Source organism: Caretta caretta, chromosome 15 (genome assembly GCF_965140235.1).
Source record: "Caretta caretta isolate rCarCar2 chromosome 15, rCarCar1.hap1, whole genome shotgun sequence".
Taxonomy (NCBI): Eukaryota; Metazoa; Chordata; order Testudines; family Cheloniidae; genus Caretta; species Caretta caretta.
Window position 1 is genome coordinate 22,604,635 of NC_134220.1, and position 23,244 is coordinate 22,627,878.

Below are 23,244 nucleotides of genomic sequence, written 5' to 3' on the forward strand. Positions count from 1 at the left end.
GATATTCACCTGTATCAGCAGATTGTGAACCTGCACATCACCCACCCTTAAGGCTGTCCTTGGGCCGCAGCCTGTGAAATCACAAGTGCCAGATCGTGACTTTATGGCAAGAAGAGACGCACAGTTTTTAGAAGAAAGCCCCAATTCAAAAACAAATGTGAACCAACTGCACATGTTATTTTTCAGCTTTGTCCTGTGTGACTGGCCCTCTCTACAGCTCAGTCACCAGTTTCAATTACTGAAAATTAACAGCAACAGAACCGAGAGAGAAAGTAATTCAAGAGGAAGTGGTATGTCATCAGCCTGAAATAGCCCAGTCAAGAGGATAGGAAGTTCACTGGACGGTACTGAACTGGCTGCTTCACAAACACTCCTCAGACAAACACTAGTGCTGCAATTAAAGGGGGACCAGGGCTGACAAGAATTACGCTGTTTAGATTAGGGCTTTCCATAGTCATGGGCTGCCCTACAGATCCTGTATGAATACTCTTATTTCATGGGCTCTGTCATAAATATAAAGGGAAGGGTAAACCCCTTTGAAATCCCTCCTGGCCAGGGGAAAGCTCCTCTCACCTGTAAAGGGTTAAGAAGCTAAAGGTAACCTCGCTGGCACCTGACCAAAATGACCAATGAGGAGACAAGATACTTTCAAAAGCTGGGAGGAGGGAGAGAAAAAAAGGGGTCTGTGTCTGTCTGTGTGCTGCTCTTGCCAGAGACAGAACAGGAATGGAGTCTTAGAACTTTTAGTAAGTAATCTAGCTAGGTATGTGTTAGATTATGATTCCTTTAAATGGCTGAGAAAAGCATTGTGCTGAATAGAATAACTATTTCTGTCTGTGCATCTTTTTTGTAACTTAAGGTTTTGCCTAGAGGGGTTCTCTATGTTTTTGAATCTAATTACCCTGTAAGATATCTACCATCCTGATTTTACAGGGGGGATTTCTTTATTTCTATTTACTTCTATTTTTTATTAAAAGTCTTCTTGTAAAAACTGAATGCTTTTTCATTGTTCTCAGATCCAAGGGTTTGGGTCTGTGGTCACCTATGCAAATTGGTGAGGCTTTTTATCCAACATTTCCCAGGAAAGGGGGGGGTGCAAGTGTTGGGAGGATTGTTCATTGTTCTTAAGATCCAAGGGTCTGGGTCTGTAGTCACCTAGGCAAATTGGTGAGGCTTTTTACCAAACCTTGTCCAGGAAGTGGGGTGCAAGGTTTTGGGAAGTATTTTGGGGGGAAAGACGCGTCCAAACAGCTCTTCCCCAGTAACCAGTATTAGTTTGGTGGTGGTAGCGGCCATTCCAAGGATAACGGGTGTAATATTTTGTACCTTGGGGAAGTTTTGACCTAAGCTGGTAAAGATAAGCTTAGGGGGTTTTTTCATGCAGGTCCCCACATCTGTACCCTAGAGTTCAGAGTGGGGGAGGAACCTTGACAGGCTCTAAAAAAACCCAACCAAAACAGCTTTAAGAGGTATGCAACAACATAAACAGTCTCAGCTATACTGTAACAAATAACCTCTCGTATTTATATAGCACCTGTCAGTCCAAAAGAGCTCAAACAAGTCATAAACTATAGACGGAGAGCGGTGGTGGGGAGGAGGATGGCAATCAATTGTTCTGCAATTTGATGTGTGGACAAACTAGGGAAGTTAGAAATCTGGGCTAGGAGACTGAAGCAAACCCCTACAAAAATGGCCAGGAGATCATTAGGCTAGGATTTTTAGAAGTGTTCAGCAGCATCTGACTCTGCTCCCCTTGAAATCAATGGCAAAACTCACTATAACTGCAATGGAAGCAGTGCGGCCAATACTGAGAGCGTCTGAAAATATCACCCTTAGTGTCCGCACAGAGCAAATAACTTCATTACACATACATGCAAAGGGTCAGACCCTCAGCTGGCATAAACTGGAGTAGCTGTATTGAATCTGATTTACACTAAGTGATGATCTAATCCAAATACTTCAAGGACCTCATTGAAACTATGAAAAAGCAAAGCAATTCCAAGTTCAAAATCGGGGCTAACTGTTCTTACTAAAACAAAAACCCCAAGTGTTGCTAAGAACCCACATGTATTTATATATTTTATAATGCTCTGCGAACGGATTGGACTTTCTTTGCTCAGTATTTGTTCTTTCACTTGCCTGGAAATGCCATAACTGCTTAGGATCCAGTACGTCACTTGCTTAACAGCTAAGTTACAAACCCAGTGAAATACAAAGCTATGCATGAGTCTGAAAAATTTCAGTTATGCACTAAAGTGGAAAAAAGTAATAAAGAACTTATTGCAACCTAGAATATTCTTTATAAGAGCACACTACCTCAAACTATAGTTCTGTGCTGTCACCAGACTAGGCATTCTTGTTGAAACAAAGATTAATGTGTGATGCATAGGTGAACTGTACACTGAGCTGAGATTATGAAACGCTGGTTGTTTTTTAGGACCACAACCCCTTTATCTGCAGCCTCATTTGTCAATGACACTGAAGAAACACAAAACTGCTCTAGTCAGTTCCAATGTGAACATTAAAGAGTATCCAATGATAATACATGTTTAAATTGTATCATATAATATAAATTCTTATTAAAAATGTACAAAATGACATCTCATTTAAAAGTAACTAGATTTTATATTACAAATCTGGTAAGGGATGATATATGTTTATTTATATCTTAGTGACTCTTTGGGGAGGTGAAAATTCACCATTGGTCTATTCCTTTGAGGACTTGGCTATTCTCAGAGATTTTTAAGGTCAGAAGGGACCATTAAGATGATGTAGGCTGTGAAATTCATCAAGTAATATCTGCATCTAGCTTGTATCTTGTGGTTGAACTAGAGCATGTTTTAGAAAGGCATCCCACGTTGATTTAAAGATGTTAGCTTTCAGGTCCATTGTCTCCAGTGGGAACTTTTGGTGCTCAGAACCTTGTAGAATATACTTGAAAACTGCAGAATTGGCCTCTTTTTTATTTAGCACAAACAGAGGATTCAATTTCACTGTACTATCTGATATTTATTGTACAAAGATTATTGTATTGATACAGCTTTTTAAACCATTTCTTGATTCGGATCCTATTGAAAGACTGTGTCTCAGAACTATCGGATATAAACTCAGAGCCTTATCTTGCTGTTACTTATAGGATGTGAATTTCACATTTCCATGTATATTGTAGAAGGCAAATCACATGGCTCTGTCCCATACAATACACAAAAAATATATTTAATCCTCACACGCACACACACAAATAGCATCATGCTACTGAGAGTTTGGCAGCTGTGTGCGAGAGGATGTGTGTTACAGAATTAGGCTAAATTCTAATTCCACATTTTACATTGGCTTAATTGCATCCTCAATCGGTACACTTTTCAAAAAGCACCACTAACATGAGCCTGTCCTCTGGCTGCCTTCAGTCTAATTTATACCTCTGTGGTACAAATTATGCAGCAATGTGCACAAGAAAGTAGTAGACAGGGCCCGATCAGGGATCATATTCACTCAAATTCATACACTCTATGGCCTGGCTCTTAAGTCTTGCTGCAGAATGGCACTTGCACAGCTTTGGAAGGAGCTAGAATAGGGGCAGACAGTTTCAACAGTGCAGCTCTTGTCCTTGATCCCAATTCAGCCAAGCATGTAAGCACATGATGAAATCCATTGAAGTCAATGGGGACTCGCACATTTAAAGTTAAGGAACTAGTTAAATGCTTCACTGTGTCAGGGCCCTTGACATAGGTTTTCTAGTAATGTGTATATTTTACCCCTGAGAGAACTTTGCCAATGAGGAGTGAACACGGGGGGGTGACACTGGCCACAGATAACATTTCTTTTGGTTGTAGTCTCCTTTAAAAAAAACTGTGGAGGGGTATAATTGAGTGGTGATAAAACTGCCATTGGAAAGCGTTTTTTTCCGCTGAGATTACCCTGTTGGAATAACAAATTGATCATACCCACAGGGCCTTTTACAATATATCAGGTACTTAGATTATGCATTGTGTACTTCCTAATTAAAGATACTTCATCCAATACAACGAAAGGAGTTTGCTGGAGGATATGACCCCCTGAGTACCATACAATTTCTAGTACTTGCTAGGAAGTTAAATTCTTAATTTACTGACTAAGAAAGCGCACGTTGGAGGAGTGATGCAGCTCACATTAGTATGAAATAATGGGTAAGGAATCATAATATTCATACACATCCGATGAAGTGAGCTGTAGCTCCTGAAAGCTTATGCTCAAATAAATTCGTTAGTCTCTAAGGTGCCACAAGTACTCCTTTTCTTTTTGATAATATTCTGAGGAGAATAGCACAGAAAAATACATTTGTGTTTCTCAGTGTTTGTAGTTGAAATGTCCATGTCCTGTGCTTTTTCTTAGAGGTTCAGGTGTTGTATTTGAAATAACGGTTCTTAAGAGCCAGGTCACTAGCCTAGGACTTGGGAGACCCTTCTCTGCCACAGACATCCTGTGTGCTCTTGGGCAAGTCACTTTAGCCTCTCTGTTCCTCAGCTCCCCATCTGTAAAATGGGAATTATAGCACGGTCTTGCCTCACAGGACTGAGGGAAGGCTAAATGCCTAAGGAAAATGATTGCATGATTATGGAAATTAAAATTGAAGAGCTGGTACATGCAGTTAGTTCCTATTGCTGTTGGTGATTATTAGATCAGAAATAAGGGAAGACATGGAGAGGAGGAGGAGGAGTGAATCATTAAGAGACAAATACCCTCTTAAGAAATGCCTGGAGTCAGTCATGTTGCAGCTCATTCAGTCAGGCTAGCACATGCAAACCGTGCAGATTTTTTTGAGTTCATTTCGCCGTGTGAACAGTCCAGGTGGCAGCCAAGGGATTCCTCTTCCTATCTGTAGATCAGTTTCCAAAGGAACTGCTGTTTCAATTAATGAATAGACCAAGTTCTGGTACACTGTAGGGGTGACTCCCAAAGAAGCTTGCAATAATGTAAAGCAGTGGTTTCAAGCACCTGTATTTGGATCAAAATCACTCCCTAGCAGAAGAATGTCATCTGGAGCAACTGGACAGCAGAGCTGCTACACCAACCTCTTAAGCTATGCAGTATGTACTCCCCTTTGAACTTGGCGAGCTCTTCTACCTGGTGTGGAGGATGAGTTGGGCCAGGGCCTCCACAGCCCTCTTTGGGTTTGTTAGAGCTGCTAATGACACTAGCCAGGAGCAATCTTTGTGCTCCAGTGAGGGCAAAGACTACAGCTGTGCCCAGTTCCTTGTGCCTTCCCCATTCTTAAGCATCTGTGAAGGGTCCAGGTTCAGGCCTGGTCTACATTTGGCATTGGCCCCAAATACCGCCATTTGGTGGCCAGCCACAAGTGTAGCTGCCCTAGTGCAAACACCCGTTACAGACAGGGTGAAGAATGCTAAGCTGCTGCAGCTTACCCAGTTCAAGCAGGGGTTAGCCTCACCGTTACAAACAACAGTGTTGCCTGTAAGGGACTTACAGTAGTGCAGGTACAATGCTGGCTGTAATTGGGGGAACAAAGACAGGCCCTTAAACTGGTATATTATGGGCCACATCCTCAGATGGTGTAATCTGACCTAACTCCTTCAAATCAATGGAGGTTTATTGATTTAACACCAGATGAGCATCTGGCCTGAAGTTTGTAAAGCACTTCAAGGTCTTCAAAAGGCAGGTGTTCTTGAAGTACAAAGTATTATTTTATTATTACAGTGGATACTGTTGCATGATCTAAACTACTTCCATTCAAAACAAATAAAAATGTTGTTTTCTTTTAATATCTTCCAGCACATGCAGTGCAATTATAAAACAAACCACGCAAATGACAAGAAGGGAAAAAATATGACCAAACTAAATGCTTCCAATTCTGGATTATTGGTATTTAGGTGACTGCTCTACTGCTTTTCTATTTGATGATAATTAGTGGGATTAGCTAAATTATATACTGGGCCAAATTTGTTCACTAAGGAGGATTATTTAAACAAAGCAAAATCTGACAATATTGTAAAGAGAGAGAATCAAAATGTAATTACACTAAAACTATGCCTTTAGAAAGAATGCTCAGACAGAGATCGTCAAAGAGAATCACATTTTTTGCACAACTGATTTTGTCCAACCTCATTGTCTGATTTATTTGCAAGGCCTGTTTCTTAAACTTCTTTAATTTTAGCCTCTCTCTGAAATTTGTGAGTGCCTCTCTATAAAAGTTCAATGTAAGTTTACATTTTTCTCTTGTCATTTACTTTCCCTGTTCCTTTGGTCTACGCAATATATTTTTAATAGTCCAACTTTAGGAAAGTGGTCATATTCACCCATGGGAGGACTACACCGACTTCAGCTCAATTACACCAAAAATGAATTTGGAACAAGACATTTAAGATCATAGCCTCACTCTCTCACTTTTATTCCTTTTTGTTTTAGAGACTGTGGTGGCTTTAATTAATTAATTTTGGATTAAATTCTGGCCTCTGTGCAAAGCTCGAGTAATCCAGTGGACACATCCACATCACTAAAAAATCTGGATGAGGCTTCTGAACTTATATCATATGTTACTTAAATAATATCTGAACATCAAGTTCTAGAAGTAAATTACTTAACACCAGATCTTGGGAACCCTAATTGAAATCTGTTCAGAAACTGGAAAACTAATTAGAAAAGGAGTACTAGTGACACGTTAGAGACTAACCAATTTATTTGAGCATAAGCTTTCGTGAGCTACAGCTCAGCATCCAATGAAGTGTGCTGTAACTCACAAAAGCTTATGCTCAAATAAATTTGTTAGTCTCTAAGGTGCCACTAGTACTCCTTTTCTTTTTGCAAATACAGACTAACACAGCTGCTATTCTGAAACCTAACCCTAATTAAGGGCCTGATCCTCTAGCCAATGAAAACAATGGCAGAGCTATCATTGCTTTCAGTGGTGAAGCATTAGGGCTTAGATTAATGTTACCACCTTTGGGTCCCAGTCCTTCAAAGAGCTCCACACAGGTGGATTCCTATGTCCATGTGGAACTTCACTACAGCCAACGGGGCTACATATGGGGAAAGAGGTTTGCTTACAAGATCAGGGCCTTATGTATTAGGTGTATGGACTATCATAAATACAACATACATTCTTCCAGAAACACACAGTAGAAGTACACAAAGAAAAAGCACAAAAGTTGTGTCCCCCAAAAATCCTTTGCTGACCTCCGTAACGGTTCCAAATTTCATCTTTGAGTGTTACACAATTTTATTAGAAAACATTCCTTTTTAACAATCTTCTTCCATTACAGTAAAGATTAAATGTAATGCTTACTGTAAAATTGAATTCAATGTGGAAATACATACTTCATGCAAATAAAAATAACGCTGCCACTAACAGGACTGAGTGTGTTTGGAAGAACTTAGCAACTGTCAGTTAAATAATATATTCAGCAGATAATAGATTATTCAATGCATTTTACTTTGTATTATTCATCCAGATCGACTGCTGATCAGATAATATCCTTCAAATAATTTGTCAAATAATGTATTTTTTATCTAATATGTTATATTACCAATAATTTTATCCGGTATTTGGCCAGCGGCAGCATTTAGCATAGAAAAGTTTTTCATTTTGTTTTCAGAAACTAACACAATTTTTTAAAAGGTATTATGTATTTTGGTGCTGTATTCACAGCCTGGTAAATAGGGGATCTCATATTGCTGGGCTTGGCCCAACATTCATTTACAATTCACTTTACGGAGTTTACTTTATTTTCTGTATTGAAAAAGCAAGTAATTACAAATTAATTTTAAAAATTGCTCATTGTAAATAGAGCTGTTCAGCAAAACTGTGGCAACTTCCAGGGGCTTAGTAAAAGATGTAAAAGGAAAGAACATAAACATACTATCGGGAGATACTCAAAAGGCAAAGGCTAGTTTTAAATGCTACAGAGCAGTACTTTAAAAACAGCTATAAACTCTTCTCAAATACTAAAGGCTTTCAAATGCCAGACCTATTTGACCCAGCAAAGTGCATAAATATAAAATGTTTTCTCCTCCAGAAAAAAATCAGAAATACACAATATGAAGATTATTACAATTCTCCCACATTATTTAGAATTAAATTTTATGGCAATGCCTCGTTGATAATGCTATAATAAACATACCCACTCTGCTGCTGCCAGTTCCTTCATTTTCTCTGTGAAAGCCACTGCAAACCTAGTTAAATGGACAAAAATGGGTAGGATCATCCGCTTAAAGTCTTTAAATATAATAATAAAGCGGCACTTCAGAACAAAAGTATATAAGAACAAAGAGCAGAAGCTGATAAAAATGATTAACGTAAGACGGAAAATGCAGGAAGCGGGAATTCTATTTGTTTTGCCAAGTAGAGCTAAAGTGAGGATTGATTGCATTCAATGAAAGCCCAGACCCTGGGGATGCCCACTGCCATTTATCCAGATTGACATAGTTGCCTCCAGGCTGCTCTTCCCTTTTCTACAAGTTATGGTAAACTTCTTTCTAATGAGAGAAGGAATCTGAAGTCCAATACAGTTAGGGCATGTCTACACGTACAGTGCTCCAGCGGTGCAGCTGTACCAATTCACACCCCTGAGCAACACAAGTTATATTGACATATGTAGTAGTGTAGACATAGCCCTACATATTGCTGGCAGATCAGCCCAGCCCAGCAATTTGCACCTCTTTTCCAGTGAATACCTGTATAACACCTCATCTCCCTTCTCCCCACTGTCTCCTTTTTGTTTCTAAGCTCCTGTATCAATGCTGTTTACTTAAATAAGCGTTGATGAGAGAGGAACATCTGTGCATCAAAAAGTTCACATTAGAGCAGGGGTGACCAACCTGTGGCTCCGGAGCCACGTGCGGCTCTTCAGAAGTTAATATGCGGCTCCTTGTACAGGCACCGACTCTGGGGCTGGAGCTACAGGCACCAACTTTCCAATGTGCCGGGTGGTGCTCACTGCTCAACCCCTGGCTCTGCCACAGGCCCTGCCCCCTCCCCTGAGCCTGCAGTGCCCTTGCTCCTCCCCGCTCCCTCCCAGAGCCTCCTGCACGCCACAAAACAGCTGATCGGGAGGGAGGGAGGGAATGAGGGAGGGGGAGGCGCTGATCGGTGGGGCAGCCGGTGGGTAGGAGGCACTGGGAGCAGGGTGGGGGAGCTGACGGGAGGCTGCTGATGTATTACTGTGGCTCTTTGGCAATGTCCATTAGTAAATCCTGCCTCCTTATCAGGCTCAGGTTGGCCACCCCTGCACTATAGAATGTTTTCTTAATGAAACAGGAATAAATAAACTAACAAACAGGAGGAATAAATACATTAAATAAAGTAGAAAGATGACCCACCATTCAGGGTGCTAGCCTGGGACTCAGGAACCCCAGGTTCAACTCCCTGCTCTGCCACAGACTTCTTGTTTGGCCTTAGGCAAGTGACTGGCAGCTTAGCTACATGGTGCAACAATGTGCACAAAGGGGGTGCGAATTCTAAAGCGCACTGTGTTGCGCACTAAGTGGCTCATGTAAACCCTGCTGGTGCGTGTCAGACGTTCCCTAGTGCATGTTAACATACTGGGTTAACGCACACTAAGGAACCTGTAATGTGCATCAACAGGATCTACGTGGGCCCTTTTCCTATATTAGGGCTAAAAGTATGGGCATTGGGGAGATGGGTTACCACATTACATCTGTGATTCTGGGTTTGTCTTCCGTAAGAGTAGTATAACAATTCTATCTTACTCTCTGTTGTTTCTTATACTGCACCCCCATGGTATGTGGGTACCAATGGGTGAGGCACTCTGGAAAGTGACAGGAACAAAAATGCTCTTTCACTAGGAGCTGTTAATGTTGTAATTTGTTGGTGTGAAGTCACAACCATCTATTAGAAGTCATAGTGCTGAATTATTATACTTATTTTCACAGTCCTGAGCCTGTTTCCATGCAGTTGCTCAGTGGTATCTGCTCTACACCATTACAATGCATTCCACATATACAATTTGACAGTTGAAAGGTTATTAAAGGCTTTGCAAATGCTTGTTTTCTCAAGTTGCATATGCTCCCTTTCAAGTTTTTACAATTATACTTTCAATACATCACATTAACAAGCAGAAAAACTCTTGCTCCCAAGTCCACAAAGTACTGTCAAATTGAAAATATACCCTGGAGGAGTACAACCACCATTTAGAGGAATTTTATTAAAAATGAAACACTCATTATAAAGCTAGACACAGTTCAATACTTTGTTTTATGGAATTTGGTGGCATATTGTGCTGGACAAGTAATCTACGATTCATAGAACTTTTCTGCTTAGAACCCTGAAATCAATAATAAAAAAATCAATTTTTATTTTAATAACTATGCAATGAATAATACTGGCAGGATGATCTGTTCACCGTAGCTTCTAGAAAACTGAATTACTTTTCCTATACTGGAGAAAAAATTATGAACTCTACAAAGCACATGGTAATACATTTTGAAGCATTAGAACAAATCCAGCCTAATAAAATACCTTTAAAGTTCCTAAGCTAATTATCACAAAACTGCACTGACTACCCATAGAACCTATCTGACCTATGCAAAAGCTATGTTTCTGCAAGATTTTGTATACTCTAAGTACAGAAACACAGGTCACAATGGAGAGACTTCAAAGAAAAAAATAGGGGTCCAGTTTTTATAAAAATGTTCAGTTTGCTTCTGTCTAATGTTCACATTTAATATTTTTGTATCAATTGCCACACTCCTATATCTCTTTTCTCCCTCCCTTCCAGAGTTATTTACCATAGGTGTTTCTGAAAGGAAAACTACAATGTAATATAAATGATATTCTAACCATCTAATTACAAGCAAGAATAAATGTCTAAAGCCTCGATTCAGGTCATCACTTAAGTATCTTCTTAAATATAAGTCCCACTAGGACTTAAGCACATGCTTAAATGCTGTCCTCAATCAGAGTGTTAGTGATTGGTTCACTGGGACTTGTGCCCATGCAGAAGAGCTGACGTGAATAGAGATACACTCCAGTTCAGGAAAGTAAGGCCTCAGTTCATTCAGGTATTTAAGCATGTGTCTAACTTTAAGTATGTAAGTAGCCCCATAACTTCAATCGGGCTACTCAGGTGGTTAAATTTCAGCATGTGCTTAAGTACCTTGCAGCTTCAGGGTTTATAGTCCCAGTCTTCAGTGAGCTCCACGTGGGCTCACCCGGCATTCATGCAGAGCTCATTGTACAATCAAGGGCTATAAAGCCTATTCTGCCACCCTTACTTACGTTGATTAGTACCATATTGCATGAATATTCCCACTGAAATCACGTTTTACTTGCACGTCAGTGGGATGACTCACAGAGTAAAGCACTACTCAACACGAGTAAGGGTCACTGAAACAGCCTCCAAATAAATTGTCAATAAAAGTTAAATCAACTATTACATTAATTTTAAAATACCAATAAAGATTTACCGTGGTTTGGAAATGCTCTTGAGTTCCAACGCATGAGATGGAAGGTCCCACGCTTGCCTCCAGAGCCCATTGAAGTCAATGGAAAGATTCTCATTGACTTCAACGGACTTTGGATCAGGCCCTGAGACAGACCCTCCTTTTCAGTGAATGAAGATGTTGAAAAAATGAAAAGTGTTATTAAAAAGTCTGTTCATTGTTACATGTATATTCTGATTCAGGAATTAGTTCTTGCGGTGTCTTGGATAGCTTTATAACTAGTCACTGGATTTTTTTCTTTAATTGTAAAACAACAGGTTAACACGCAATACTAAATGATTTTTCTTGCATGGTCTAGGCTGCTTTGTTTATGCAGCTGTAAAAAGAAGCATATTAACAACATCAAAAAGAACAAAACCACTTTCAACTTGAGTCTCCGACACTACAATCAAGTGCACTGTAAACATGCCAGATGCAAGCACCACTTGAGCCACAGAAAAAGTTTTTGTGAGGCATAGGGGGGAATCAGGTTTGAGTCTGTAATATACTGATCCTAATGCAAATACTTGTTAGTTGTGGTTTTGCTGAAATTAAACGGTTGGGCAGCTTTCAACTTGGATTGCAAATGCTGATGGAATGGGGTTCCCAAGATAGACATTATTTGTAGTGTAGAAGGGAGGTTAATAGAAAATGGACATGAAGCTTTAAAAGTATTGTTTTGGAGCAATGATTATTATCATCTGTACAGCGCCTAGCACAATGGGGCCCAATCCGTTTTAGGCCCGTAGGCACTACTGCAATGGCAAATAATAATCATACCGGTTTGGAGGTCAAATACCAAATACCCAACTGTCGTGTTAGCTATGAATGACAATTCTGTGGATATTGTCCTGTGTTTTAGTCCTAACAAACCACTGAAAATATACATTGGGACAAGCGGGGGCAGGTAACATTGATTTGCACTCACATACTAGGGTGATGAGCTTAATCACAAAAAACTAAGATATATTGATCACATTTTTGCAAGAGAAAAGACATAACATCCCAATGCAAACTCACTACCCGTCTACCATTAAAGAGCAATAAACTGCCAGAGGTTGTGCCTTAAAAAAAGCAAACTTATTATTTTCCACAAGATTCCCCTCCCCCTACACACATATGTCTGATCACATATAAATTAAATATGCTAGGTATTATTCTTACTGCATTTCTGATTATAAGATTATTACATCTTTTACCTGCCCTACAATATGATTTCCTCCTCACGTGCACACATCTGCTATTCTCAGGAACAGTTGTGGTTTAGCAGACAAAGCTCAGGGTTAGATAATTAGGACCACAAGTTCCATTAACTTTTAATTGGACTTGAGTTTCTAACTAACATTGGTGCTTTTGAAAATCCCACGGGAGGGGACCAGGGCTCTTCCACCAGTTCCTTGTATGATTTGGGCAAGTCATTAATATGGTCAAATACCACGGTGGTGACTGCAGTCTAAAAACAGAATGTTTACACATTCAGTTTTACAAAGGGTTTACTCTGTTCTTATTGAAGTATATTCCAAACTCTCAGAAACTCCAGTGGTAACAGGTTCAGGACTTTAGTAAACACTAACCACAATATTTATTTATTTTTATAATGATGAACAATAATCTTCTGCACAAACCCTACATTCATTGTTACCTGGCTTCTTCTAACACTGCCCCCATCACCCGGTGTTTTTCTTCATGTTTGATGTCTTCATTTATATCCGTCCCACCAAAGATGATTCCAAAAGGAATCCTACTACCTGCAAAATGAAAATAACTGAGACAGGACAGGCAGAAGAGCTACATGTAATCTAATAAGATAAAGTCTTGAAGAAAGTACTAGTGAATAGCATTAGTGAACATGAGATGTTATTCCTACAACAGTGTATATCTCCAAGCTATGTTTCTACACTCAGCACAGTTCTTCGATGACACCTGGTTAAGCTTGAATTTTAATGGAATCGTGCAATATATATACTCTATTACATGCATGCTAGTCTATTATCTACCTGTAATGTTTTCTTAGGCCCTGCCTATATTCAGCCAAAAGGCTGTTGCAATAAATAGTTGGTTGGAACAGCCTGAGCTTCCATACTCTGCTGCCTTCCAAGCATTTTATAAGCATTGGTTGAACCAGTTAGTTGCTACATTTGAGAAAAGGTCTTTAGCTGAGATAAGGCAGAATAGGTGAAGTGTGCTGTAGTTTCTCCCTAGAGAACTGAGGCTGCAATGGATCAACCATTCTGCTTAACTCTGTCCCATGATACAGAGCCTGCTCGGGTTTACAGATTACCCAGAAGCAGCTTCTGCACGCAACAATGTTTGGTCACTATAGGAAATATACTTCAGGAGTCCCAAAATGTGCTGGTCCAATAATAGTTGTAAGGCCTTGTCAACACTCAAGTTTTTAGTCAGAGATAGAGCTACAGCAATGTACTGCACAGGTGCAAAAACCTAGGGTAGACATACTGCACTGGTGTAAACTGGGACTTGCATCAGTATACGGGTCCAGAGTGTCAAAGTTAATACCAGGACAACTACATCTGCGTTTCCATATTGAAGCTAAAGCCTTAATGTGAACATGGCCTAAGATTATTTAGAGGGGAAAAATTGTGATAAAAATGAGATTCCATTCTAATAGCATTTGTTTATTTGGAACCAGATGACTTTTAGTAAATAGCAAGATACCAAAAAACTAATCAACATAGCAGTCAGAGGATATTATCTCGATTCTTTAAGAATTACAAGAGCATTTAAAACAATTAAGTGGTCACTTTTAAACTTCATTAAGCTACAAATAACAATCTGATTGCTGCTAATTACAACACACATGCTTTTAAATTCCAGATAAATGAGATTACACTTTGGCAGAACAAACGAGTCTCTAGCAACATTGGAAGAGAGGGATGCAGTTATCAGATCTGTCACCTAGGCTACTTATTTTGTGGGTTTCACATGGAATTGTGAAGTTCTGTAGGTCAGGGTAGAGGAACCTTTACCAGCTGTCTATTGCGTAGTGTTTGTAGCTATCAATTATTAGCCCTTTGGGGTAGAGGTCTGTCATTTTGTCTCTAAAGCACCATTGTGCTTCATAATTGATAACCCATAATATTGCACATTTAAAGATGCTTTAAAGATGACCACAAAGGGACGATGATGTGGTTCAACTCCCTTCCCGCCCCCACAAAAGGACTTTTATTTTCTCTTCCTTTTTTTTTTTTTTAACCTTTGCATGGTAGAGGCGTCAATGATTCAGCAGATGGCAGTCTTTCCTCTGAACATTAGACCGATGTACAAACATGGCTTGGGAACAAGGTGCTTCTAAAGACACCATCTTTTGGAGGAGAGATAACAAAAGCCCTGACTACTCATCGTCGTTAATATTTTATTATAGAGCCCCATCCTGCAGCCCTTTCTCATGTAAGTTATGGTTACAGGATCAGGATCAAAATATTCACATATGGCACTATGCTTCTAAATGTTTTTCAATTATTAGAAGTTTTTTATTATTATGAAATATACATGGAATAGATTTTACTGTTAACATGCCAATTACTAAATTACTGCATCTCCTCCACATTCTGTTTTTTTCCCACCCCCTTCAAACACTCCGTAATCTCGTCTAGATTTGTCAGTTCAATCATCCTGGTAATCATATTACTGTGTTTTTTTTCCCCTGGATTTCCATTTTATTTTTCAATATCATTCTGTTTGCTATTGCAGCTGCTTCTAAGTACAGTGGGACTGTGATTTATTTAGATTAGTAAGATTTTCTCTAAATCAGTCAAGTATCAAGGTTTCAGGCCACTTGGGATTTTAGGTGGGGTTTTCAAAAGTACTTCGCATGAACTGAATTTGGCTTCCGTCAAAGTCAGTATTGGAGCAGAGTTAGGCCAAACACTGAGCACTTTTGAAAATCCAACCTTATGTTCACTCCTCTACCTAAAATAGCATGTTAGATCAGTCTTAAAACCATTCATCAGCCTTTCCTGTAACCATTTTGTGTCTTGTCATACAATAAAAATCACAATACACAGATTAACAGATTATTAATTATTATTATTTCTTATTTGTATTCAAGAGTTCCCAGTCTGAATAGGGTTCCATTGTGATAGACACTGTACAAATGCATACTAACAGTAATAAATTAAGCTTTGAAACTCCTAGTACCAGAAAGGTGGAGACTTTGGGGGCCTAAAAACTAATGTTATTTCCTGGTCAGTTGAAAGTAATCAATTATCTACATTTGACCAAATGTACAGACTTGGATGATCTGAAAATGAGCTCAAGAATGGGACTATATTTGCAATTTCAGCTGCTGACACTATCTGTAATTCTGGAAGCCAGTGTTGCTAGCATGTCATTAATGGCAGACTAAAATTTTGTTCTACTTGACCAGTTATAATAGAAGATTTTATTATTTGTCAGCTAACATGCTGTCTCCTGCAGTTTAGCTGGCATGACTGACAACTCAAAGTTATTTCATGTCTAGAAAACATGATTCATTTTTCAACAGAAAATCAAATTAGCCTCTCTCCTTTCTTCTGTTTGACCTCAGCTATACTTAGCCAAGCTATTATCATCCTCTGAAAGAGCACATTTGTTGAAAGTATCTTACTGTTACTGTAATGCTCTTATCTTACTGTAGTAAAAGTATTTAATTATAAAACATATAGTGTCCTTTAAAAGTACAGTTATTTAGTTCTCTCTGCTCTGGATCAAGTCTCCCACAGAGAAACATTTTTAATGTTTATTAACATTTGTTGAAATGGATAGACAAAGTAACTACATTATGTATGGGTTTATGCACATTTTCCATTTGTAGCTATTTGTATTCATTCCTGCTTTCTTTCAGACTCTTTCTTTTAAGGGTTATTTTTACTGCTAAATTGAAAGAGAATTACCTTGCAGAAGTCTGCCTCCTTTATAAAGATGAATGGCCAGAGCCGCTTCAAACTTCTCTGCAGAGATTAGATTTGCTATTTCAGATGGGTTCTCATAGCCAAAAGCATCCTTAAGACTGCATATGTGACCCACAGCTTCTAGATGATCCCTTCATCACAAAAACAATAGAACAAATGGAAGATGATTAATATTAATATGCTGCAGACTTGCCATTATGTTAAATAGCTTAATAAAAACATATTTTGCTTAATAACTTTTATCCCCTAGAGTCACTTTCCTTATGCAACCTGGGTTGGAAAATACTCTCTCATGAAAGCCCCTTTCTGATTGCTCCATGTCCTTCTGACTTTTATTCAATAGGGTGTGTGCTGCCAGCAATAGGATCTGCATCCCCTCACATGGCCCAATCTTCCAAGGTACTGAGAGCCCTCAGTTCCCTTTGTAATCAATGAAAGTTGAAAACATTCAGCATGTTGCAGGATATGGCTCTATGAACCTGATCCAGTGCCCTTCAAATAACTGGAAAGACTCCCTTTGTTTTATGTGTTGGATCAGTGGGCTGAATCAAGGGGGCCTTGTGAAAGAAACTATAAAAGCATCTAGTTAATTAATCCTGTTGAAATAACTAACAAACCAGCCCCACTATCATCACCAAAAAAAGAGTGCAATGTAAAACTTTGTTCAGTGCAAAAGGATTTTAGGCTCAAGCAGAGGACTGAAAATTGTATTCTCCAGCCTCCTGCTAACATGGTGTTTAACCTGGGACTTCATTTCTCTTTGCTTCAGTTTACTCATCTGTAAAATGGGGTTAGTTTAAGAAATTGTTATTTAACACATTTTCATGAACACACCAAGTATTAACGCAACTGAGATTTTAAAATATCAAGACAATATTATTTTTTATTGTTGGCTTTCAAGGTGATAATGATATACATTTTGCACAACATTCTTCACATTAAAGCCCTGATACAAAGACCGTAAAAGTCAATCGAAAAACTTCCGATTAAAAAGGGTTTTGGATCAGCAATCTACTTACTACCAGTGAGGTTTTACATCCCCCTACTGAAACTGAGATCAATCGACGATTGTGCCATTGTCATTAGGCAGTGCAGGAACATGCTTATGTTTTGATAGAAACTTGCATATTGTGTCAGCAAAATATATATAAAATAACTTCAAATATAAAGTGTTTACATTTCCAGCATCATAAAAAGAACACTACATTTTTTTGCGGTCATTAGATATTGCTCCAATTGGCTCATTTCTCATCCACATATTAATTATTCTGGCGTTAAAATCCGTGAATTCAATAGCTTCTTGAATATTATTCTTTTTCCTTTCTCTGTCGCTTCACAGCCTCCCAAAGAATGTAATTATCTGTCCTGGGGAAGTTAGTCATCAGTGCAGAAATTGCAGCTAAAAATGCTATAAAATGTCTTGAGGCCCTGGAAAGATTATTAGCACTATAACAGGCAGAGCCTTCTTGGCACAACATATGGTACTATATTTCTCCATTATACTGAATAGGAATTAATTTTACTTTGGATTTCACCATTTGAAATAAAACTAATAAATTAGAGTAAGCATTAATAAATAATAAAATACAGACAGATTGCAAGGCCTTTATTCACATTGTTGAGCAATTATTCACATGAGCAGTCCCATGTACTTCAGTTGGGCTATTTATGCAAGTATCTATTTACCAATGTATGGGGTTCACAGTTTGGCCCTAATTAAATAATAATGAACCGCAAACCCCACAGCTGTAAAAATGCATTCTCTGAGGCAAGCAATCAGGATGCTCATACATTTCACAAGTTCTCATGTGCTCATTAACTTGTCTAAAAGAAATTTTTTCCCCTTCAGTATTCCAATTAGCATACATCACTATCATGTACAAGCAATATGTTTATATGTTACAGATAATTTGAAAATAACTCCCTAACACCACACTCCAAGGACTTCAGAACCGAAGAAACTCAGCTAGAAATTCTGAGCTGATGCGATCTTGTCTAACTACAAGAGGTGATCATATTTCATTTTGTCTTCAGTTACCACAGCTCAGAAGTCAGGGTGCAAACAAATACTCCAAAGTAATTGGTTCACTCATGAAACTGTTCCTGGGTGTTGCTCAATCAATGTTACTCTTTGTATTTTGATCCCCTCTACAAAACAAACTACCATGCTGAGGGACCCAGATGCAACATATTAAAGCCCTGACATGATTAAACACTTTTCTATCTTCCTAGTATATGTGGGACTTTATCGTGTTATCACTAGTATTTAGCGCAATTAAAAAAGCTTGGTCTAATCTACCCTATAAGGCTGCTATCTGCCTAGGTTCATCCCTTTTTTAAGATAGCTGTCCCTTGAAATCTGTACGGGTGCTCAGTACACACTACCAGCTGTCCAATTTTATGGGCTCAGGATCATCCTGGATGTCCTGGGGTTTTTTGTACCTCAGAGGTGGCAATCCCACCTCCCAGACAAGATTGAACCATGTTTTAATCACATCAAGACACTGTGACTGGTTCCCTAACACTTTAGTTTTTGTAGTGTAGAAGGAGGATTTATTTGACTTGCCTTTCCCATGAGTGCAGAAGCAACACTGTTCAAACCTGATGAGAAAGGTGTCAAAAGGAGAGCTCTCTGCAGTTCTTGGCCCTGAACCAAGCTGCTGGCTACCCAGATGACAAATTTCCCTACTCCAGCTCTAGCTGTTCCATATGGGGACAGTGAGATCAATGGCAAAACCTGCCAACAGAGCTGACCCTGCCAGGAGCAAATCAAAGTGGAACAATGGTGGTCTCAATGGTAAATGGAAGGAGAGACTTCCTTGCAGTGTTCTAAAAGATGGATATTTATGAAGGACTCTCTTAAGGAAGCAGAGCCTTGTGTGGCCACTATTGAGGTCCTGGATACGTCTAGAGGCGTGATAAAAAGCTGGACTCACTCTACGACTGGTTATTCAGGAGCATGTAAAAGATAATCTACAATTTAGGAAGTTAAAATGAATACTTTGAAAATTCTTTACAATTTTACAAGCCCTAATCCTGAAAACATTTTTACACATGCCATTGTGTTCAATGTGACCATTCACTCTTATGCTTCAGGTTAAGCACATGCATAAATATCTGTGGGATCAGGCTTTATCTAAAGTATTGGAATTTACAGAGTGCAATTTTCTTCCTCCATGAAAGGCTTATTTTCGCTCAGGGAATGAAGAGTACAACTTCCTGTACACTCAAACACATATCGCCTCTTCAAGGAGGATGGGGAGAGGATGCTCTGGAGACTATTTTACAAGGTTTTTATTTTGTTCTGTTTTGAAAGCTCAGCTGTATATGAAGTCACAGATGGCCCTGGATCAGGCCAAGGCATATATACACTCCTAATATATTTTGTTTTCTCTTCTGATAAAAATTGTGTATTTAAATTGTTTTGCCAATTCATAAACAAACAATTTTGGAATAAAAATAAATGTGTTCTCTGCTCTCAGTAAAGCGAACACACCCATGACAATGTTGAGCCTTGCAAGAAATACTGAATTTTGAGGTAGTGTTTTCTCTATTGTGTCCTTGTAGATTGTGGGTAAATTTCCAAAGGAACATCTTCATTACTGACATTCTTCACTTTGGGCCAGATTTTGCCATCCTTACTTATGCTGAGTAGCACATTACTCCACGAACAGCCCAGCTGAATTCAGTGCTACAACTTGTGGAGTAAAGTGCTTCTAAACTGGAGTTTGGGTTTCAAAATCTGGCAGTTGGCTGTTTTATTGGAGAGAAGTCAAATCAGAGGAATTGTGAATTGTCCACTACTCAGCCTGAAACAGACCATTTGTAATGGTCTAGTTTGATAATAACTTGGAGAGACAGCTTCAGTAGCATCACTTACAGACTCCAGAATTAAATAACCCAGTATTTATAGAAACATTGTGAACTCTGGATTCACTTTATTGGATTTTGTTCTCTGTCTATGGGCTTCAGTTACTTTCACTTTTTATCATCTAGTATTTTTGGTAATAAAATTTTGATGCTGGTTATTGAACACAGTGCTGGGAGTCCGGGACTCCTGCATTCCAGCTTTGGCTCAGTCACTGATTTACTGTTTGGCTCTAAGTAAGTCCCTTCGCTCTTGTATGGACCCAAGTCTTCTCCTTTAATTCTAAGATGAACTTCAGCTACTCAGCACATCTCAAAATCAAGCTGTATGTCTCAGCTTCTTAATCTCTGGGTATAGGGAGAATATGCTGTGGCATACTGTAGATCTATACTGTTTGTGTAGAAATACTGCTGGTAATATAAAATTAAAAAGTGCAGTTCCTTTCTGACTTTGTGTGTCCTATTCACAGTTTAATGAAGGACTTACATCGGAAAGCAATTTTTGTCTAACGTGGCTACAAAAACCCAGGTGATGTTTTATGATCCCTTTCATACATTCTTTCCTACTCTTATTGATTATTCCTGGGGGAATTTTGCACCACTGCACATGCACAGAATTTATGCCCCCTGCAGATTTTTTTGCTTCCCTGTAGAAAAATGACTTTTTGATGGGGAAGCAAAGGGAAGCCAAAAGAGCAGTCACTCGACCCTCCCCAGCAGTATGTTTCCAGTGCCCAGGGCAGCCGGCAGAGAGGTAAATCACTGTGAGGGAGGGGGCGGAACTGGGGAAGATGTGGCCTGTGGCTCCTACCCTGCGCCGGGCTCAGCTTTTAGTCCCAGCTGAGCTGGGGAGGATGGGATTTCCTCTTCCTTTGTATGGCATCTGGGGCCGGGTCAGACCAACCCCCCGATTTCTCCCCCAGCTCCAGGAAGCTCTGCAAACTCCTCCCCCCTACCCGCTTCCTGCACCCATTGCTCCTAAGATGCAGGGGGAGGGATCCCTGTACAGGGAGCTGCTCCCCCATCTGCCCGACCCCCTCATACCTAGACCCTCTGCCAAACTCCACTCCCCCTGCACCATCCCAACAAGTCACCCGTACCCAGATCCCCACCCCACTGAGACCCAACCAGCTGCACCTGGATCCCCACCCCACTAGCATCTGGACCATCCACACCCAGACCCCCGTGCCGAGCTCTGTACCCCCACACCCAGACACCCCCCCACCGCCAAGCCCCTGCAGAGTCCCATTACTGTTGCACCCAGAACCCCGCACCAATCCCCTGTGCATCTAGATCCGCCCCCCCCCCGCACACCTGGATCCCCCCACACTAAGACCCTTCACACTTGGATCCTGCTTTGCTGAGCCTGCCTGCCCACACCTGGTGCACCTGGCACAGAGGAGCAGGGCCCTGGGGTGTTTCTGGGGCAGGCCAGTCTTGCACCGTGTCAGGGTTGGTTGCTGAGTCCATGTCCCAGGGCGGGGGAGAAGCTGCACAGTGATCTCCCACCTCTGTGCAGCCAGTGGCCTGTGCTCCCCAATGCCATGCTGGAGCCTCCAAATTTATGTAACAAATAACATTTGCCGAATTTTTTTTTTTTTGGCACAGAATGCCTTCAGGAATATATTGATTGCTGCTTCTGGTTTGTCCCAGCTACCAATCTGAAAAATGCAACATCAACATCGCCACATGATTCCAAAGTTCATGGTTCTTCATGCACTGCAAGTACGTTGTGTGGTTCCAAACTGACTGGGATTCCAGTGTTTCCTGTGAGTTAAAATAGTCCGTGGTTCTTACATGCCGTAGCTTGCAACACCTGTGTTGTGTTTTGCACCATACCCACTCCTCTTCTTCGCTTCCCCCCCCCCCCAAAAAAAATCCCACTTTCTTTTATATTCTCATTTTGAATCGGGTTGTACTGTACAAGAAGTTATGGGGATAGAGTGACTGCTATCCAGGAACTTCTTTTTCTGTGTTTGTACAGTGCCAAACACAACTGGGTCCTGGTCTATGATTAGAGCTCCTCGGTGTTACAGTAATACAACTCAATAATAATGCCTCTTTTGAATTCATTTCATACAACTACAGTGATTCTCTTCCACAAACCCTGTCAGCAGTCAGACTTCCAAAGCTGTATTAGCTGTTACTGAGTGTAGAGGGCCTAATCTTAAACCTCCTGAAGTCAATCAAATAATTTTACTTCAGCTGGTGTTTGGATCAGGCCTGCAGTGCATGAGCCTCAGAGGTAGTGACCAACCACAATTCCCAGTAAAGTCTATAGAAGCTGTAGGTATTTAAATTACAACTTTAAGATGCTTTCACTGTGAAACCAAATCTGTCCTCATATAACCTTTTTTGGTTTGAAAGTGCCTTTATCAGTGAACTTTGTTCCTCTCCCTTACGAAAAGAATGAGGCACCTTTATCTGCACACTATACACTCTTCTTGTGAGTGTAACAAACTTTAAGGATGGCCAGCAGTCTACAGTTACTCCTGTATACCCTCAACCATTCACTTACTTTATTCATACTTATTTAATCAACATCAATTTTTCTTTAATTTCTCCCTGCCTTGGACATCTCTTTCCAAACAGCATGGATGGAGGGAATTAGCATAGATGATTTGTGCTGGATTGAAATGAGTATACCCCAACAGCTATAGGACTAGCTTTGGATCATATCCATTGTGGAGTGGAAATATCAAAACTGCAATTGTGAGGGACAATTACTCTGCTTCTAGGACCTGAAGTCAGAAGTTTTCCCTCTGGAAGTAGAACTGAACCCAATGAAGTTTCATTATGCTTGTAAACCGGTTCAGCTGTGTAAATCCTTTTGGAATGTAGCACTCAGCACCTGGGACTGTAAACGTTGGAATGCTAAGCCTCAGGAGTGGAAGATGAATGGGGAATACCTCTCTTCTGCAGTTGCTCCCTACCGGGAGCAAACACAGATATGAACAGAGTTTGTCAATGCAACTTCAGGGAGGTAAGAGAGCCCACTTCGCTGCTATCTAATATGAAGAGAATTTTTTGACAT

At 40.0% G+C, this 23,244-nt stretch overlaps 1 protein-coding gene across 2 annotated transcripts in view; it reads right to left on the reverse strand.

Moving 5' to 3' along the window:
- The window catches only part of GLT1D1 (glycosyltransferase 1 domain containing 1), a 90,850-nt gene that overhangs the window by 62,097 nt on the left and 5,509 nt on the right, over positions 1 to 23,244 (reverse strand). For both annotated transcript variants that reach the window (XM_048822281.2, XM_048822280.2), the window contains exons 2-4: positions 16,326 to 16,474; positions 13,076 to 13,181; positions 8,115 to 8,166 (exon numbers count right to left, since the gene is read on the reverse strand). In XM_048822281.2, the coding sequence (XP_048678238.2) occupies positions 8,115 to 8,166; positions 13,076 to 13,181; positions 16,326 to 16,474 (307 nt within the window). The remainder of the gene's footprint in view (positions 1 to 8,114; positions 8,167 to 13,075; positions 13,182 to 16,325; positions 16,475 to 23,244) is intronic.